The sequence below is a fragment of the Plutella xylostella genome, chromosome 15 (genome assembly GCF_932276165.1).
Source record: "Plutella xylostella chromosome 15, ilPluXylo3.1, whole genome shotgun sequence".
NCBI classification, from domain to species: Eukaryota; Metazoa; Arthropoda; class Insecta; order Lepidoptera; family Plutellidae; genus Plutella; species Plutella xylostella.
The window spans coordinates 5,380,457-5,399,882 of NC_063995.1; the positions used below are offsets into that span (position 1 = coordinate 5,380,457).

General features: G+C 36.5%; 1 protein-coding gene across 1 annotated transcript in view; it reads right to left on the reverse strand.

Annotated features, from left to right (window-relative positions):
• The window catches only part of LOC119691301 (mucin-5AC), a 52,506-nt gene that overhangs the window by 13,535 nt on the left and 19,545 nt on the right, over positions 1-19,426 (reverse strand). Inside the window, exon 2 of the mRNA XM_038108532.2 lies at positions 7,211-7,427. Within this exon, the coding sequence (XP_037964460.2) occupies positions 7,211-7,286 (76 nt within the window). The 5' untranslated portion in view covers positions 7,287-7,427. The remainder of the gene's footprint in view (positions 1-7,210; positions 7,428-19,426) is intronic.

Below are 19,426 nucleotides of genomic sequence, written 5' to 3' on the forward strand. Positions count from 1 at the left end.
CAGATAATACCGATCACTGACATTACCTACAGGACTAGTCAAATTACATCTTTTTGCAGTGCGTTACAACGGGTGCGTATCGCGATGTATAAAAACGAAATATATAATATTACATTAATAATAACAATCACAACATAATTATAATGAACGTTATGTATAAATAAGATCGGTGGTAGCTCAGTCGGCTAAGCGTCCGCTTCCCACGCCAATGATGCGGGTGCGAATTCCGGCGCTGACATGTACCAATGTGTTACTTTGAATTTAATTACAATGTATACTATCTCTCTTACGGTGAAGGAAAACATCGTGAAGAATCCTGCATATCTACCTATAGATTTAGCACATCTAGACAATATGTGAACCCACCAACCCGCTGTAGACCAGCGGTGGTGGAAAATGGTCCAAGCTTAGAAAGGCAGCTTAGACCTTAGGGATATGCACATTGTACAAAGGTGCCATTCGAGAGAGCCAGGTGCAGGTAACTTACACCTCCCACAGATAGTAGAATATAATATAATAGAACATACATCTATGCAGGAACTCAGCTGGATGCTAAGTGGCCTTAATGCTGCTTGCAACGTGTAGGCCTCCGAATGAACTTGGGCAAGACAAAAGTCATGTAGAATGTTCACATAACACCGGAGCCGGTGATCGTTCGTGAGACAACTATCGAAGTTGTGCAATAATATGACTACCTGAGGCAGACTATTCGTCTAGGCAGAAGCAACTTCGACAAGGAGGCTGAAAGGCGCATCCAACAGTCTTCAACCATTGCGCCCTGCCAGTTATGACATATGGTGCAGAGACGTGGACACTGATGGTGGGACTGGTCCACTGATTTAAAGTCACTCAGCCTGCTATGGAGAGAGCTATGCTTGGGGTTTCTCTAATGGATGGTATCAGAAAAGAGGTTATACGTCAGAGGACTAAGGTTACCAACATAGCTGTCAAAATATGCAAGCTTAGGCTGGTAGCCGGTAGTGGCTGGATTCAGATGACCGAGGACCGAGTGTTGTGGCGCTCCTTGGGAGAAGCCTATGTCCAGCATTGGATGATTATATCACCAGCCAAATCACCAAGAAGAAAGTCAGCTCCCGAAACAACCTTCTGCGACGGCTTACGTCTACCAGCTGGGGCGCCTCTCCGCAAGTTCTACGAACAAGTAGCTTAGCACTCTGCTTCTCAGCTGCCGAATATGCCTGCCCCATATGGGCAAGGTCCGCGCATGCTAGAGAAGTAGATGTTGCTCTTAACGACACAGTTCGTATAGTTACGGGATGCCTCAAACCGACACCACTCCACAAACTCTACTCTCTGGCTGGGATAGCACCCCCTAGCATACGGCGTAAAGTGGCATGTTCTGTTGAGAAAGCCAAACAAGAATGCGACTCCAGACATCCACTTTACTCACATACTGCCGCACCTTCCCGCCTTAAGAGCCGCAAAGCGTTTCTAAATAGTGAGGTGTCCTTAACGGATGAAAACCCACAAAACGCAAGGCTAAGGCTCTGGGAGGGAAAGCAGCCCCAGGATCCTTTTCTACCTCTTGAGGAAAAACTTGCCGTCAACCGTCAGTGTCCACGTCTCTGCACCATACGTCATCACTGGCAGGACGCACTGGTCGAAGACTTTTGTCTTCAGGCTCTGAGGAATGGCCGAGGAGAATATGTGACGAAGTTTCCCGAATGCAGCCCAACCCAGTTGGATGCGCCTTGCAGCCTCCTTGTCGAAGTTGCTTCTGCCTAGCCGAATAGTCTGCCCAAGGTAGACATATTCTTGCACAACTTCGAGTGTCGCCTCACCAACGGCGACCGGCTCCGGTTTGATGTGAGCATTGTACATGACTTTCGTCTTGTCCAAGTTCATTCATTGTGGAATGAACTTGGACAAATGAACAACAATATTTTACGAATTGGATATTATAACTTATGAAAATATAGATGTTATATGTAAGGTTTATTATATGTTGTGGACGTTATTAGTGTGAAATGAAACATTTTATTTTATACGTCGCAATACGGACCCCACAATGCTACTTAGAGAATTCCATACTATAATCTTATTTTTTATACGTACTGTCGTTCTTTCTTTCGTTCCAATATCTATCCAAATATTTCTGCTATACATACCTATTTAAGTTTGCGTTTCCCTCACAGTATTTTTAAAAAAATGCAGTGGATTGATTCTTTCATTTCCATTGTATACAGTTCTTTCATTGCCGTGGAAGTTTGTTTCATTGCCGTGGGCCTTTGTTTCATTGCCGTGGACGCTTGTTTCATTGCCGTGAACGCATGTTTCATCGCCGTGGCACGAAATTTTTAATCATCCGTATCTCATTCAGTTTTTAACTTATCTGCTACACATTTAGTAAGAACACTAACATTAACAAAAACTTTAATAAAAGCGTTTTTCTAGTATAAAAAACCTTAAGATAAAAAAGTCCACGGAAATGAAGATTTTTTGGGACTTGTTGAAATCCACCCAGGAGGTTCTCAATTCGTCGGGATCTTTTTTTAGGGTTCCGTAGCCAAAATGGCAAAAACGGAACCCTTATAGTTTCGTCATGTCCGTCTGTCCGTCTGTCCGTCTGTCCGTCTGTCCGTCTGTCACAGCCGATTTACTCGGAAACTATAAGTACTACAGTGATGACATTTGATGGGAATATGTGTTGTATGAACCGCTACAAAAATATGACACTAAATAGTAAAAAAAAAAATTGGGGGTGGGGCCCCCCATACATGTAACTGAGGGATGAATTTTTTTTTTTCGATGTACATACCCGTGTGGGGTATCAATGGAAAGGTCTTTTAAAATGATATAAAGTATTCTAAAAAACATTTTTCTTAAAGTGAACGGTTTTTGAGATATCAGCTCTCAAAGTCGTAAAAAGTATGTCCCCCCCCCTCTATTTTTATAACTACGGGGTATAAAATTCTAAAAAAAATTGAGGTGATGCATGCTAATTAACTCTTTCAACGATTTTTGGTTTGATCAAAGTATCTCTTATAGTTTTTGAGATAGGTTGATTTAATTGCTGCTACGGAACCCTTTGTGCGCGAGCCCGACTCGCACTTGGCCGGTTTTTTTATATTTTTTTTTATGTATGTTCACCGATTACTCCGCCGTTTATGAACCGATTTTGAAATTTTTTTTTTTGTTGTATTGGGTTGAGCTCCCAGGTGGTCCCATTTTTTTTTCAGAATTTTATCTCACCCCCAAGGGTGGGTAAAGGGGCAAAAACAGGGTATGAATTTCCATTTTGGGCACATATTAACCGATTCTAATGAAATTAAGAACGTAAATATAGTTATTATAACAAAAAAATATGATGGTGACCTTGAGCTGATCTGATGATGGAAACGGAAGGCAGTCAGGGGAACTCCTCAACGGTATATAGCAACTACTTCGTGTTTAGGCTTGAATGATTCGTATTGATTAGTAGGACTTTTTGGTATCATTTGCACCTTACTTTTGATTGAAAATTATTACAAATAAACTAAAAACTATTAAATAAAAGAATAATTAAAAAAATTAAAAAACCGACTTCAAAAAACCACTAAAATGTAAGAAATAATTTAAGGTTTACACAAATTCTACTCGTATGAGACAGTACAAATATACCTAAGCAGGAACTGTTCTTTTTTGAAGTTGGTGCCATATTTCTTCAGATTACTTTGTCACCGCACCAACATCAAAAAAGAACAGTTCCTGCTTAGGTATATTTGTACTGTCTCATACGAGTAGAATTTGTGTAAACCTTAAATTATTTCTTACATTTAAGTTGTTTTTTGAAGTCGGTTTTTTAATTTTTTTAATTATTATTTTTAGAAGCAAATTGGTTGTTTCATGAGCAGATAAGCGTTTTTTCAGTCAATCCAGATCAAAGGGTCTCTGCAAATATATTATTATATTGCAGTAAGTAAAATAAGCTCACAAAGCTTTGAAGCTTCACCAAAAATCATTTTCTTTTGATTGATTCCTATTGATCGCGGTTTAGTACAAAATGAGAAACAAAATGTGTTTTACATTTACAACAAGTAGAAATTTACGTTTTACAATTACAATTCTTCGTTGCCAACACTTTACATTTTAACCCCACAGAAATAATGCAACCACATGTGAGTGCGACACTTTTGAACACGCGGGCGATTATGATCTAAAATGACTCATTTATGCTTATACATAATAAGCTTAACTATTTACAACAAAAATATAAGTATAATTAAAGTCACATACACAAATAATATACTCTTGTGAACATACAGTACACATATCCAACATGATATACAACAATAATTCCAAAATTTCTGGCCGAGCTTAAAAGAACAGCTGAATAAAGATAATTAAGGACCAATTATAAATATAAAAATATGCGGGGGAAAAACTTAATCCTTGCGCCATAAATTGTTAGAGATTTGCAACTGCTGCAAATTACAATGTAGCTTTTTTGCTCGGATCGTGTTTTGTTAAAAAACATGGGACGTAATAATTTCATTCCGGACTTTTCATTATACGGAGCTGGACCAGCAATCCCCACAGAAATTAACCATTTCTGTTATGAATACTTAATAATGAATACCTTAGTTACCCTTCAATAAAGTATGTGTAGGTACATAACAATGTTATATAACGAATAACCAACGCCTTATTAAAATTGATCCTAAATGGTTTAAAATGACAACATTTAAACGAAATTTTAAACAGTTTTATTACCGTAACAACGGTAGGTAATAAAATTACGTAATGGTGAATGGAATTAACCTCAATTGTAATGATAAATATATAAAAAGAACATGCAAGTCAGAACGTAATTTTTAAATACATAACTACATATTTTACACACATATTTTTTACGAGCGCATGGCTTGTTGGCTATGTCGTTTCTCGCTTCTGCAATGAGAAATAACATATTCAGCTGCATTCTTGCACGAACAGTGCACTTACAATGGAACTACAAGTAAAAGACAAATTGAAATGAATCGGATATTGCTGTCCTGTGATTTAATTTTTAGAACTAATCTACTAAATTATAGTTACCTATACCTATTAAAGTATATTTATGACTATATTTTCTGCCATAGATATTTGTTTGTTTTGTTTTGTTTTGTAATCGCTAGAATCCCCATTGAGCTCAGATTTAGTCACATAAAACCTGCCAATTATTAAAATGAATAGGTATAACAGTTTTTCGTATAAATATTATATTAAATTTTTGTACATAACAATTAATGTTTTCTCGTAGTATTTATAAAAATATAGACATTTTATTTAGTACCACAAGCGTTTATTCAATCTCTTTTTTGGATAAAATACCTGAATATTTAATTATGTTTTTCTATGTATATACCATTAAAGATTTAGAAGGGCTCATTAGATATTGTATTTTAATAAATTTGCAACAGTACCATCGAAAAAAAAAACTGTAGGTACCTATAATACTAAGATTAGGGAGCGTGTGTTTGCCTTTTGCTATTAAGTTGCTTGGCTAAGCCATATTGCGGGCCCAACGCTGACACTTTGTGGGATACAAAGAGGGTGGAAGTACATTTAGACAGAGTTGGGGTCTTGGCAAATACTGCATAATAAATAACAGCAGTGGTTAGGATGCTCTATACAAAATCTTAAAATAATCCCAGTGTTATGAGTAGTTATGACGTCGATGTTAGCAGGAATACATATTCCAGTTGATTAGAACATTCTAATCGACTGTTAAGTATGTATAATTATTATCTCAAAGGATGTATTAACAGAATACAGACGAGATAATGAAAACGTTATATGAAAACAGTGTTGATAAATTTAATTCTGATAATAGTCCGGTAAATGTTTTATTGCCATTATACAATAAACAATTTAACAAGCTAAACAACGTACGTAATTAGGTAAACAGTTGATCGATTACAGCATTGCACAATAGTCGTGCTACATGGTTACATAAAGTGACGAAGTGGGTCAGAACAATTAGCTGAATGTCAAAACATTTTCAATATTATTTGATGAAAAGTTTATATGCATTGTTGAAGAGGATTTGGGCGTAAAATGGTCAAGACAAAATTACCAACAGTGTATTATTTGACAAGTGTATTGTAGTCAATAATACAATTACGCAGTTCACATACCAGACGTTTTGGAGAGTCCGTTAAAATAGTATTAACACTTAACACTTATTCATGTTACTGCTTTGTAGACCACGATTGTATCTAGTGTCAAGAGAAACCCTTCAGGTTTAATGGCACATTAATTTAAAAACCTAACTATTTTACACAATGTTTAGTATAAATAAATTAAAAAAAAACGCGTCGCGTTTTTAAATAATGATTCTGGTGCTTTCATGAAAATTAATTATGTTTAAAGGTTACCTACGAATTTTAAAAGCACATATAATGAGTAGGGTTCTTCAAAGAAAGCTACAGAAGCTTCGAGTAGTGTAGTAGTAGTATTTAAATAAAGAACGGTTTATTTTCGTTTTAAGTTTTATATTCGTGAACTTTCTAAAATACTTAATATATTTTTCTCGTGACCAAATTAAGACCTAATCTTTTACACGAGTTTGATAAGAACACCTGTTTTCACTTAAGGTACCAAATTATATAAGTAACTTTAACAGAATTGGATAAGATGAGATACTTAATAAGGAATGGCAGCTTGAGACTTCTAATCAGCTTTTTGTTTCTACAAAAAACGGTAGATCAATCAATTTATTTTTAGCAATCGGCCGATATTACTCCTATCATCGATCTCTCTTAATTGTCACGCAAAATAAATCCCAGCCTTCCGAATGACTTGAATCCCAGTCGACTGACCCTGAATATAAAAAAAAAACTAGAACTTTTAAACAGAGAACATATTATTTTATTCCTTGAACGTGATAAAATGAAACTTTCGAGTAAGCTCCTCCAAAAAATCTATTTTTTTTCATGTATTTTTCACCTATACGCTGTTGGGGGACGTTTTGAGTTTGAAAGTGCTAGAGTTTTCACAAAGTAAAATCCTATCGACTTGTTACCTATCGATATATTTACGAACAAAATCCATTACAAACAATAAAGTTTCAACATTTTCTGTCAATAATTTTATGACTATTCCTCTATATAGAGATCTTATAGAGCCGTCAGATTTAATTCAGCTATCAAACCCATCGGTATACCTATTACTTACTCTACCACTGAGAATGAATTATACATAACGGGATTGTGAACAATATTCTCACCTTGACACCGTATGTCTTTTGTCAGGAACAGCAGTATAGCAGCAATGGAGATGAACCTCCACCGTCGTCGGCCCATGGTGGCGCCACTCTCTACGTCATGCGTGGGGCACGGACACGTATTGTTATTAGAAAGTCACATTTACACAAGGACCTGCCATATTAGGCCGGCGAAACACTTTTTAATTACGTTCACACCATTTTGATTGCGCGGTTACATCTGAAACAAACATAAAATCGTATTAGTATGTGGAATTTTGTTATATCGATGACAATAAGCGGCGGTGACGGCGTTTAGAACATTAGATATAGAGGTGACGTTTGCGTTTGACATTTCATATTCGCTCGATGAGAGCACGTTATGAGGCGAATATTCGGCATGACAGAACAGCGAGCTGATCAGTGATAAAGTTAATCAGTACAATACAGTACAAACAATTATCTATTCGATTATTCACATCAAAAGACGGAAGAAGGCGATTTTTTTCCGTTGCTGATCGCGGAAAGTTCATTTGATTCCAGCAATGTACCACTCAATCTCGGAACCAAAAGTTGTTTAGACATTTTTGCCTTTCCAAAATCGATATTCAATGCCAGTCGGCACCTTAAGTGCCAATTTCTCCATAGTGGTTTAAAGCATAACCACCATTGGTTGACTTCTGACACATCTGTCAAGAATTTAATATGGAGATGACATATATAATTGATGAACCATTCCCTGGTTACGATCTAACCGACTATTGTGAAATTGGAGCTAAGATTCGTAGAAGAGGTGACAGAGCAAACATAGTTCATCAAGTAAGTTGATTAAGGTAGATGTCGGCATTCATTACGGCCAAAAGTTTGTTATTCTGACCCGTATCACGCTGACTTTAGTAATGTAAAGCCGTGTCAGTGATGTCACAAAACTTTAGAACTAAATTATGTCTACTAAAGGTGGGTACGGAGCCTAATGTGTACAACACACGACAACGCCGTAGTACGATAATTCAAATACAATAAAAAAAGGTAACTGGTGCAATATGTGACATATGTCAAATGAAATTGTCCACCAAACGGAGCATCTGCTACACGAGATTGAGCAATTTGTACGCCTAAACCAATTTAATGTCGGGCACGCACGTGGATTAAAGTCTTACATGTAAAGGGCAAGCCGTGGTGTTTGGAATTGAATCGGCTTACAAAAGGCCTAGTGCAGGTTTTTCTTAACCGATCGAGCAGTATGAAACCTAACGCAGCGCGTGTACAAAACGTGTGTTTGGTGGTGTCTATCCCGCGCCCTACAAATTTGAGTTTACTCGCCGCTAATCGAACGGTGTAAAAACTCGCACTCCGCATGCCGTTCGCAGATGACGAGAAGGAATGTTCGTATTTCGTATTGCATTAGCGTTTTGGTTGGTCGGTGAAACGTGGGATGACGTCACGGCTGCGTCATTTTTAAGATGCCGGAGCGCCTCACGGCTCTAGCTGCGGCGGCGGCGCGGCGGCGGCCCGGGGGGAGAAAGCGAATCGTTCCGATCCAACAACACCGATTTCCCGATACGAGCATACATTTAAACTTAATATGAGAGTGCAGCATTAGTAGCCCCTAGTTTACTAGAATGAACGCAGTAGGGAGCCATTATGGCGGCGCTCTAGGTCGTTCACCGAGGGCTACCGGCTAGTTGGTGAGATTTAACTTTTCCTTGACGTCCGGTTCCTTAAACCTGATACTTAAAACTAGTATACCTGAGTATGTGTAAATATGTGACTGCTAATTGCTTAATGTAAGAGTATATTCGTATGTGTATGTAATTCTTAAAAGCAAAACGTTGATTTTGTGAAAAGGGTTCTGTGAAAGCTGGTAGAGAAAATTATTTGACAAAATGAATAGGAATCTCAGAAGCAGAAGTTTACATAATATCGATATGGTACATGGATCAACTCCAAGCTAATAATAATTATGAAAATCTATGTGCTCTGATTAATAAATAAACCTAATAGGTATCAAACATAATATTTTTTTATTAAAAAAACGACACAATACGTTATCATAGACCGATCATTAAATTGAACACGCATACTATATGCACTACTTACTCTCTTATTAAATAATTATACTCACTCTAAGTTAACAACCGCAAACACATACGTATAGTACGAAAGATGTAATCGTGGAACTATTCTATTACTCGGGTAATTTTGGTAACGATATTTGCATTTCTAATTCAGTGAGTACGTAGTAAACATAGCTGGATAGCGTAGCGGTTAGTAATACTAGTGCTTGCGCCGTTGGTCTTGAGTACAATTCCCGGTTGAGGAAAATATTTATTTAAGTTTTGATTGATCTCTGGTGCTAAGCGATCAGTCTGTTTTGTGTGATATCTCCAACCCGCCTGTATTGCAAAAACATCTGACTTGATCAATTGATCATTTCTTAAAATTCCCTTCATATTATGTGATCTGTGTGTGTGATTAAGTAAAATAGGAAATTTAATAAATATCAATCTTGTATTCATGAAGAATTTCATTTCCCTACGTACCTACACGTCCGCCTCAAAGTTTTCGACAAAAACGAATTAAATTCGTTCCAAGATTTTCTTGCCGACCACGCCGTCGCCGTTTCCAAATTTAAATTCTTCACTTCACCCGACACACTGGAGATTATTCAAACTACCCCCGACCTTCTAAACGTCGCTTGCTGACGCCACTTTCAACCTTATTCACAATCCCGGGCAGGGTGCCTGCAGCGGCGCTGTGATTCCGCACAATCTACCACGCAGAACATTTATCCGGGTAAAATACGTATGCATGAAATACTCGTACTTCAAAGTTCAAAAGCGGAAGCGTCACTGCAACCGATGATGTGTAGTGTAGAGACGTGACGATTCCAACGTGTAAATACCGGGTCTAGCGCGCGAATAAAATTCCCTGCAACGCGAAAACTCCGGAGCTCAATTGTTTCGTACTCGTTTGAATGGTTTCGATATAAAAAGTCCGATTCAGACTGTGAAACTGCACGTTTTTGTGAATGCTATTCATTCAGAGGTATGGTGTATGTCAGCTGGTGGAGCCGCCTCGCAGGTGGCGCAAGTCTGACGCATTATAGCATCAAGGTTGCGTTGCGACACCGAACAATTATAATTCGCATAGCACGGCATGGAATGCCAGGCGCGCAACAGGCTGACTGACTAAGGCAACGGCTACTCGAAATATTTTCTATTTGCTACAGTTTAAGTTCACTTTTTTCTCAATGGTAATAACCTTGCGCTGCGTTGGGTATTTAGATTTGGCAACTCCATTCTTTCATCACTTTAGTATTTTAGTGTTTAAACTCAAAGCCGAGTCGTAACACTAACGGTAACAGGACCAGAAATGCAGTTTCTTTTCCTTCATAACGGTGCATCTAACTTTGACCCGAAATCCGCGGCGTGCGACCGTTATGCCATGCTTATGCCGCGGCATGTGGTGATGCCGGTTCGCGATCAACATACAACTTTTGCTCTTAATTGGTGCACGTTAATCGCGTTATACAATGAAGAGCCCAGTTCACTTTACATGCAAATAACGTAAGAGGTCCGAACCGCTAGCTCCATTGTCGTTATTATGAAACTTTCTCACGGTCTCACGACTATTGTCGCCTGCCCTGTCTATTTGGGTCACATGTCACTGGTTACCGGTTGACTTATTTTTATACTGACCGAAAAAACAGCTTAGAATTTAGGAATAGTTTTGATGGGAAACGTGGTTAAAATGCAGTGCATTAAACAAGAGTACCTATAGTAAGTCAAAACCGAAGCTTCTTCAGTTTAAATAGTGCTCTAAAAGTCATATACATAGTAATATAAATAATTTTTGGTTCTACGACTTTAGGAAATTCATAAAAAGTCTAAGAACAAAAGTTTTTCATAATTCCACTTTTAGAACACTTTGTACCCTACACTTAATATAGAAGCTTTCATTTTGTTTACTTAAAATTTTACCTATATATGCTTTAAAATTGCTTTTACGATGTGAAGTTAAGCTATGTTACGTGAACTTTACAACCACATTAATATATTTATCAACATTTACAACCGTTGAATTTGAATGAGCTATAAACATGCGAGTGACAACTTTATAACACGTTTAGCTGAGTACCATAATTCGTCAGCTATTTGAGGTACAATGCCGCATATCCGTCGATCAAGGTGTTAGGTGTATAGTGGCGAACTCACTATGAGTGACTGGTATTCTTAATTCGTGAACCGTAAGAGTTATTTTACTCGCAATGTATGGTTATAAGCCCTCATATGTACACTGTTCAACTTGTTAACGACGGCGCTGAAGGTCCGATTTGTTTATTCCTAAGGACACACACACACATGCACACCCACTCTCTACTTCACACACACATACACGTATCAATCAGAACGTGTCTTGTATTGAACAACAATGATTGGCCTCGCAATAGACCGCTCATAACCGTGGTACATAGGTACTACCACGCGTTTTGGACCTTGTATCGAAGACATAGATGTTAAAATGTTGTTATAACTTGGGACGGATACTAATGCTGCACAAAGGGTTTGTTTTTTGTAAGAATGAAATTGCAACAATGTGTTTCTTGTTGTACAAGGAAGTAAAATAGTAACGTTTTAGAGGCCAGTGAATAAAAGAAGGTAGAGCTAATAGCCAGCCATACCTTTATTTATATTAGGTAAGTATATTATAAAATGTGATACACTTATTTGAAATTTATTACTTTTAAGTTTCTACTAGTTTCTAGCAAGTTCCCATAAGAAGAATAACAATAAAACCTGTAACATAATGATTTCGTTAGGTAAATATGTACTAAAGCTATAACTTTTAAATGTTCCACGCTGACCAGTGACTATTGACTTGGCTACATGTAGTTTTTTTGTGTTTAAATTTCAAAACATTCTAATTACTAAATTGCGAACTTGAACTAGTTATCAAATGACTAGAAGTAATTACCTTGTGGGAATAAAACTACTTTTTGATCACTATTAATTTGGCTGTAATAATAGCTCGCATTTGTAATAATGTCATAATAAATACAGTTGCATTTAAAACTAAGAAAATAGCTCTCTCATTGTTTAAAAACTGTATTTAGTTTAAGCCTATCCTGTCCGGCGCACCCTGGGGCTGGCCAGTCAGCATGGCATAGACCTACTACACACCAGTCAGCCACATCCACTGACAGCTGATCGAATAAAAAAAACTCTATGGGCGTTTACTACTGTCCAAATTTTAGTTGGACAATGGACATTACCTACTAAAATTAAATTTTGGGTTTTCATAATCGACATCAATACGTACGTTATAATTATCACACAAAGCATTTTTTATGAAAGTCAAATGTTTAATTTTGCAATGCAATTTTTATCTTTATCTAATGCATAATAATTTAAGATTATGTATTGATTTCACGCGCGTGACCATATCGCCCGCAGCACTATACATAATAATTTATTACATAATAGCAAAGAGTCGAGCAAATATTGTACAGTACCTATACAGTTACTTAGTGCCAATTTCTCCATAGTCGATTAGAGCATAACCAGATATTAGTGGTTGACTTTTGAGACATCTGTCATGAATTTTATATGGAGATGACGTTTAATTTATAAATCAATCCCTATCGGTTAGATAACCGACTATGGAGAAATTGGGGCTTAGGCTTTCGGCGGTAGTGCAATTTAATTCAAAATACAATTGAACTTTTTAAACATGACCAAAGTATATAGTTATTGAGAAACAAAAGGTAAAAGTTATTGTAAGTATTTGTATTCTTATGGAAATAAAATATACTATCTATTATATAAATATACTACTATCTATTGTTATCTGGAGAATAATTATGTTATACATTTTAAACATCTGAAAGCTAGTATCAACCTAAAATTTCATCATAAATTCGTTTTTTTTAACACATCGCTGCAATATTTAAACTTTTTTAGAGGTATAAAATAAAATTAAGCATTATTCTAAAGGCCAATAACTAAGGTAGAATTGTAGTCACGAGTATTTGAATGTTCATTGGTCAATATAGTGAAGTTTTATTGATCGCTTGATCAATCGATCCCATTGTATAGAATATCGTGACTACTATTGGATAAACATGATTGATTTTGATTAAAAGATTGGTGTATAGGACATAGAATGGTAGACATTTTACTTAAGCTCTATGTTTAAGTACATGAATTTCTATCTCAAATAAATGTAAAATAAGTGTACAAACTTACTTGGTGGACTTAATGCTAAAAGCATTATCTACCAGTCAACTCATAGGAAGTACAGGAGAAACTGGGTAAATGGTAATTAAATAATTAGTTTGTACTATAATTAGGAAACATAGCAATAACCATGAGACGAGTAAGTATTCAGTCTCACTTGAGGTGTTTCATTGAAAAGGCCCTGAATATAACATTAATAGCTTACAGTTTCTGTATTCAATAGTATTTCGGAAGTAGGAGTATATACAATAGGCTGTATTTTAGTATGCGGAAGACTTATTCCTGCGGAGGTTACAGCAAGGAAGGAAGCTAGCCTTTGAGGGAATTCAAACTGTCTGTATGAAATAATATGTTAATCTTTAAATTTTGAAGAAGTGAGTGTAATGATTAATTATTGAAATTAACATTTACGGTCAAGTTCGCAAAACAACATAAGAACATTTAGGTACAAACATTAAATATTTAAATAAACAAATGACATATCCAGATCTAGGTGTGTCTAATCTAACCAACTTCTTGACTAGAACCAAACCGCCATCGCTATCATAACAATCTCCGAAGCTATGCGACCTCATTAAAAGAATTCCAAATTAGCTTCACTTGTCTAACTTTAGCATTGATTACCGGTGTGTAACAAATTTCATAGAGCACAAGTGTTGGGCTGGCGACGCAACGTTGTTCTATTACTCAACAGTTTTGGCACGCCGCGCCGGCGTTGGCAGCGGCGGAGCCGGTTCGCAACCTTGCCTCGCCCCCCGCTCCTCTCCTCCCCCGCGAACGCCCTCGAATCACTTTCACCACCTTCGGAGATCTTCGGCAGCCTTCGGGCCGCCTCGGCTCCGTGCGTTTGCCTTCAGCACGGTATTTAAAAGTTTTTCTACATGTGCATTGGTTAAGAAGTAATAAAATCAAATAGTGTACGTGCAAGGTCGATGAAGGCCGTTTTGTAGTTTATTTTTTCTAAACGTTTTGTTTAATTGCTTTTGGTTTGCAATCCACATAGTTTTAGCAAATTAAACTAATATTATTCTGTATTAATTGTTGAGAGAAGTACCTCAATTTGGATGTTAATGGAAAGGTTCCAACCTTTCACACACACATTCTAGATGCTTTCCAAAATTACCAAGAAAATTATGATACTATGAAGTGAAATAAATATAAAAAAAAAAACCATAAAATGTAAGCGCGTCACCGCGTTGATGTCTTTTGTATGGGCGAGCAGCGCCCAGCACCTGCGCCGGCGCATGGTCATGTTTCCACTTCAATTTGTATATTTCTCAATATATAAATAGGCACTTTTAAAGTATATATTTTGATAGTTTAACACCCATTACCTTTTTAAAAATGTATGATCGATATTAATTATTGGTGAAATAAAAAAGAACTTAGTTACCGCGTTGATGTCTTTTGTATGACAACAATTTTCTGCGCTGACGCAGTAACATGACGTACTATTAATGGAATATTTTAAGTATATTTTAATAGTTACCATACGATACGGCAGTATTATCCTAACTAATATTATAAATGCGAAAGTAACTGTGTCTGTCTGTCTGTTACTCTTTCACGCCAAAACTACTGAACAGATTTGAATGAAATTTGGTATACATATGGTCTAGACCCTGGGAAAGAACATAGGCTACTTTTTATCCCGGAATTCCCACGTGAAAACTTTTTAAGGCGAAGCGAAGCGCGCGGGGACAGCTAGTATACAATATAGGTAAGTGTAAAATACATTTCGAACGCTACCTACATACGTGCATACCTAGCTACTGATTAAACTGAATTCAAAATCACACTTACAGTATAAATAATAATAATAAATAATAATATGTGGGGACATCTCACACACGGCCATCCGACCCCAAGCTAGGTAGAACCTGTGTTATGGGTGTCGCCAGCTGATATATCTACACAAATACATAGATAGATAGATATTAAATATAAATATCAACACCCAAGACCCGAGAACAAATATCTGTGTTTAAACAAATATCTGCCCCAGCCGGGAATCGAACCCGGGACCTTCGGTTCAGTAGTCAGGGTCACTAACCACTACGCCATTCGGTCGTCAAATATTATATTTTTAGGTAAACCCCATAATAAACGTAACTTTTAACATAATTAGGTATCACACCTTTTTTAGTATACATTATACAGGACGTTGCAAAACTGGTAAAGTAAGCTAAAAGAGGGTGACTCAGGGGCTCACTCTGAACCGCTTACAAAAATAACTTGCATTCTTTTACATAAGTACACTCGGCGATCCCGGATACAGAGTCTGTGCATAAAAATGTGACCGGTTTGAAAGACTTACCAGTCCTACGAATATCAAGTGTGGGAAAACAAGTTTTGAGCTGTGAAAAATAAGGCCTATCTTTGATTGGAGTAATTTTGTTGAAGAAGCAAGTTTCACGCAAGATCGAAATATCACCTGCGGAAGGCTCTGCGCCAAATGTCACTCGTTCACCTTCCTCCACTATTATACTCTGAAACTAGTTTTTATTCATCAAATAATGATCAGCGCTTTGAACACATATCACCGTAATTTATATCTTTTGTCTGTTCTGTAGATGACTAATAATAATCAAATGATGACATTCGATCAAATATTTTTATACAACAAACTAAAATATAATAAAAATCTATTTCCAGATCACTGCTCAGAAATATTAATACATTCAAGAACTCCAGACACGTTGATTGCTATACAATACGACTATAAAAGAATTATTAGCTCATTCCTGAATTAAATGAATGGAGAGTTTATTTTCACTGGAAAACTTTCAGCTATTTTAACTATCATTTGTTCGTCTGAATTGGCTAACGCTCGAATTTTGACATGACTGTGACCGCAAATTATATGTAAATTCCAACACTCGGGGAGCAAACCAATTAACCCGACCCAATCTGGCACAATTAGCGGAATTCCACTCGCTAAATACACCTTCATATATATGCGTATGTATATGTATCCTTCGAATTCACGTGTGCTACAGTGTTGTTTATATCTTAAATGTTTAAAGAACTCGTATGATAGCAAAAAGGTGTACCTACCTATAAAAAGTATTCGAGGTCAGAAATGCAAAGTTCAAATATATATCTCATTACTAAAACTTGTGAAAGGTTAACCTCTTATTTATATACACATTCAAACAAATATATATCATATGTTTTTTTATAGGTATATCTGTGGATATTCAATGCAATGGAAACTTTTTTCATTCTTGATTGAAAAACGGCCAAATAGAATCCATTGTGACATCCTTCACAATACATTTCATCTGCCCAATTTCTACCAACTACACTAGGGTACCCACACAGATATATTTACATAATATATATATGCAGACACACAAATTTTATACATCTAACACAACTCCTTTTAATATACAAGCCTAAAATCCCATGGCTGTTAAAAGCAAAGCGTGGGAAACCTTGCATGAAAATTCCATTCATCACAGTGAAAAGGCGAGCGTATCTTGCAAACATGAGTGTACGCAAAAGTTTATCACAACCGCCCTTCATCGTACCTTTGTCAAGAACATCTGCGGAGTGGGCCCGCATCCTAACTTTTGTATTACCGATCCGTCTCACCCCCTCCACTGTTAGCGGAGATTCGTTAAAAACTCTCGCGTGTAATGTCTTTTTCGATTTAGAAAAAAACTGTTTTTGTCGTGAAGATTAAATGGTTGCAAAAATAGATCTTCTGAAAATTTTAAATTAAGAATATTCTCTAGCACTAAACAGAAAATGTATTTATAACGATAGAGGAATGTTGCCTTGAAATAGTAACTCTAGCTCCTAAGAATACGTAGCAATTTTCAATGCTAATTACAACTTTATTGTATTGCATTAGAGACCCTCCGTTTGATACGAGTAGATATCAAGCCTGCGTTCATATTTTCTTGTGGACCTCGAATTGGTTGCGCGAGTGTCGTGCAAGTTTGAAAACGGGCGGCAACTTTGCCCTTCGCTATGGGGAAGTTTTCGCCACAACCCAGCTTTAACGAATTCTTTGCGCTTGGTACGCTACCGTCGACGGTTCTCATATTCGTAGGTATCGTATACGTGAATTCTTTACTAGCTACTGTGGAGGTTACAAATTGGTGTTGTGTATTTTTTTATTCAAAAACTGTTCTTTGGCAACATAAAAGGTTGCCGTAATGGTACTGGCTAAATTATTAACACTACATACTGATTTATTATAGTATAAAAAAACGTTAAAGTATGACACATGTTAAATGTGAAGATCAATCATAAATTCCATCCGTCCTGTGTACAATTAAATACAAACAACAACAAGGAATGCAACTTAATGACTTTGCTATACTTACTTAAGTGTAGTCTAATTGCCGAAGAAACTCAAACACTCATCTATTTGAAATTCCAGAGCCATTTTGCTTACGACTGGTAAGATGTATGGTGCAAGAAAAACTTATTTGTAGCTACTCCGTCTGGCAGCTGAAACTAATGACTGTTCTGCAGTTTACATCGAAGCTGTAAGCGGATTAATGTAGTCTGCGATAGTTGTCAGTGCCAAGTATATCCTACCATTGTGGGTAGGATGTACCAGTAGGATAGTAGAAGAATATTAATAAACGCTCTGCCTTGTGTTGGCATCATTTAATGACAACCCAAAAAAAATCTTAGTCTATGGGACTTTAATTAATGATATCAGACCTGATTATATATAAAATGATTAGATATAAAAATGGAAGTTATGGAAGTTTCATAATATTTTGAGATGATTTTTAGAAAAAGGGAATCGTCATCAAAATTTCGATAAATATGTTATCCTTAATGGAATACCATTCTAATACATATTTACTAACGTTATCCTACTCACTATAACAATTAAGAAATAAAAAAAAACATGTTTTGTACTGAAAAATCCCGGAACATAATACTGCGACTAGTTATGTGAGTGAATGAGTCCTGGAACTGGGTCCCACACAGCTATTACTAGCACTCCGGGAACTCAGTATAATAATGATACCATCGTATTTACGAGTTTCCGATTTATAGATTAATGTGACCCGAGTTTAAGGCTTGGAAGATAACATTATGTGCGCTCCCGTTTTATAATCTATTTAAAGTATCTTATTTGGATTTTTAGGAGTATTTTATTTGTACTTTTGTAATACTTTAGTATTTCTCATGACCTAAATTGGTTTAGTTTACTAAACCAATTTTGGTATTATACTTCTAGAATTCATAATTAAAAGTGAAAATAAACTTAAGATTAACCGGGCGCAGCCGTAATTTTAGGTGTTCCTTACTTAGACATTCAAAAAGCATCTTGGGATAGGACTATGTCCAGAAGTGGACTTTTTAATAGGCTCCTTATACTTACTCGTAATATGAAATTGGCCATCTCAATTTGTTTTCACAGTTAACATTAAAATTTATACAAGTTAAATTTAACTATAATTTATTTAGTAATGTAAACAAACACTTTACATTCAACTAGCCACACAAACGGCTTAAGAAACATAATTCATGTACTATACCTAATACAGCCGGCTGTAGGTACTGGACCAGCTTGTTACCTGGTTGTCGGCCGCCAGTTCCTCATTACCATGCAAAGGGCTGCTAGATAGTTTCTACTAAATAAGGTATACCTACAATTGTAACAATATCTTGTCAATATTACAGATCAGGTTCATACAATTCGTTCCATTTATTATATTAGCATGGTAATCATACCGATATCTTTCAGATATACTTTTTCAATATAAATTGCAATCCAATTAAAAGTTTTTAATAAGTTACAGCCATGACTAGACATACAAAAAAAGATGTAGGTATTTTCAAAATTTCTTACTTAAAACCTTTCCATACCTACGGTTTGAATGTTTACACCCTAAATATGAAGTTTCTTCAAAATTTGCATAAGGATATCACGCATATACCTATAGCTTACCCTCAGTACAGGCGTCACTTATCGTTAGATTAGCGGAACTGGTCCCCGTTTGCCTTCCTGTGGGCAGTATCGCTA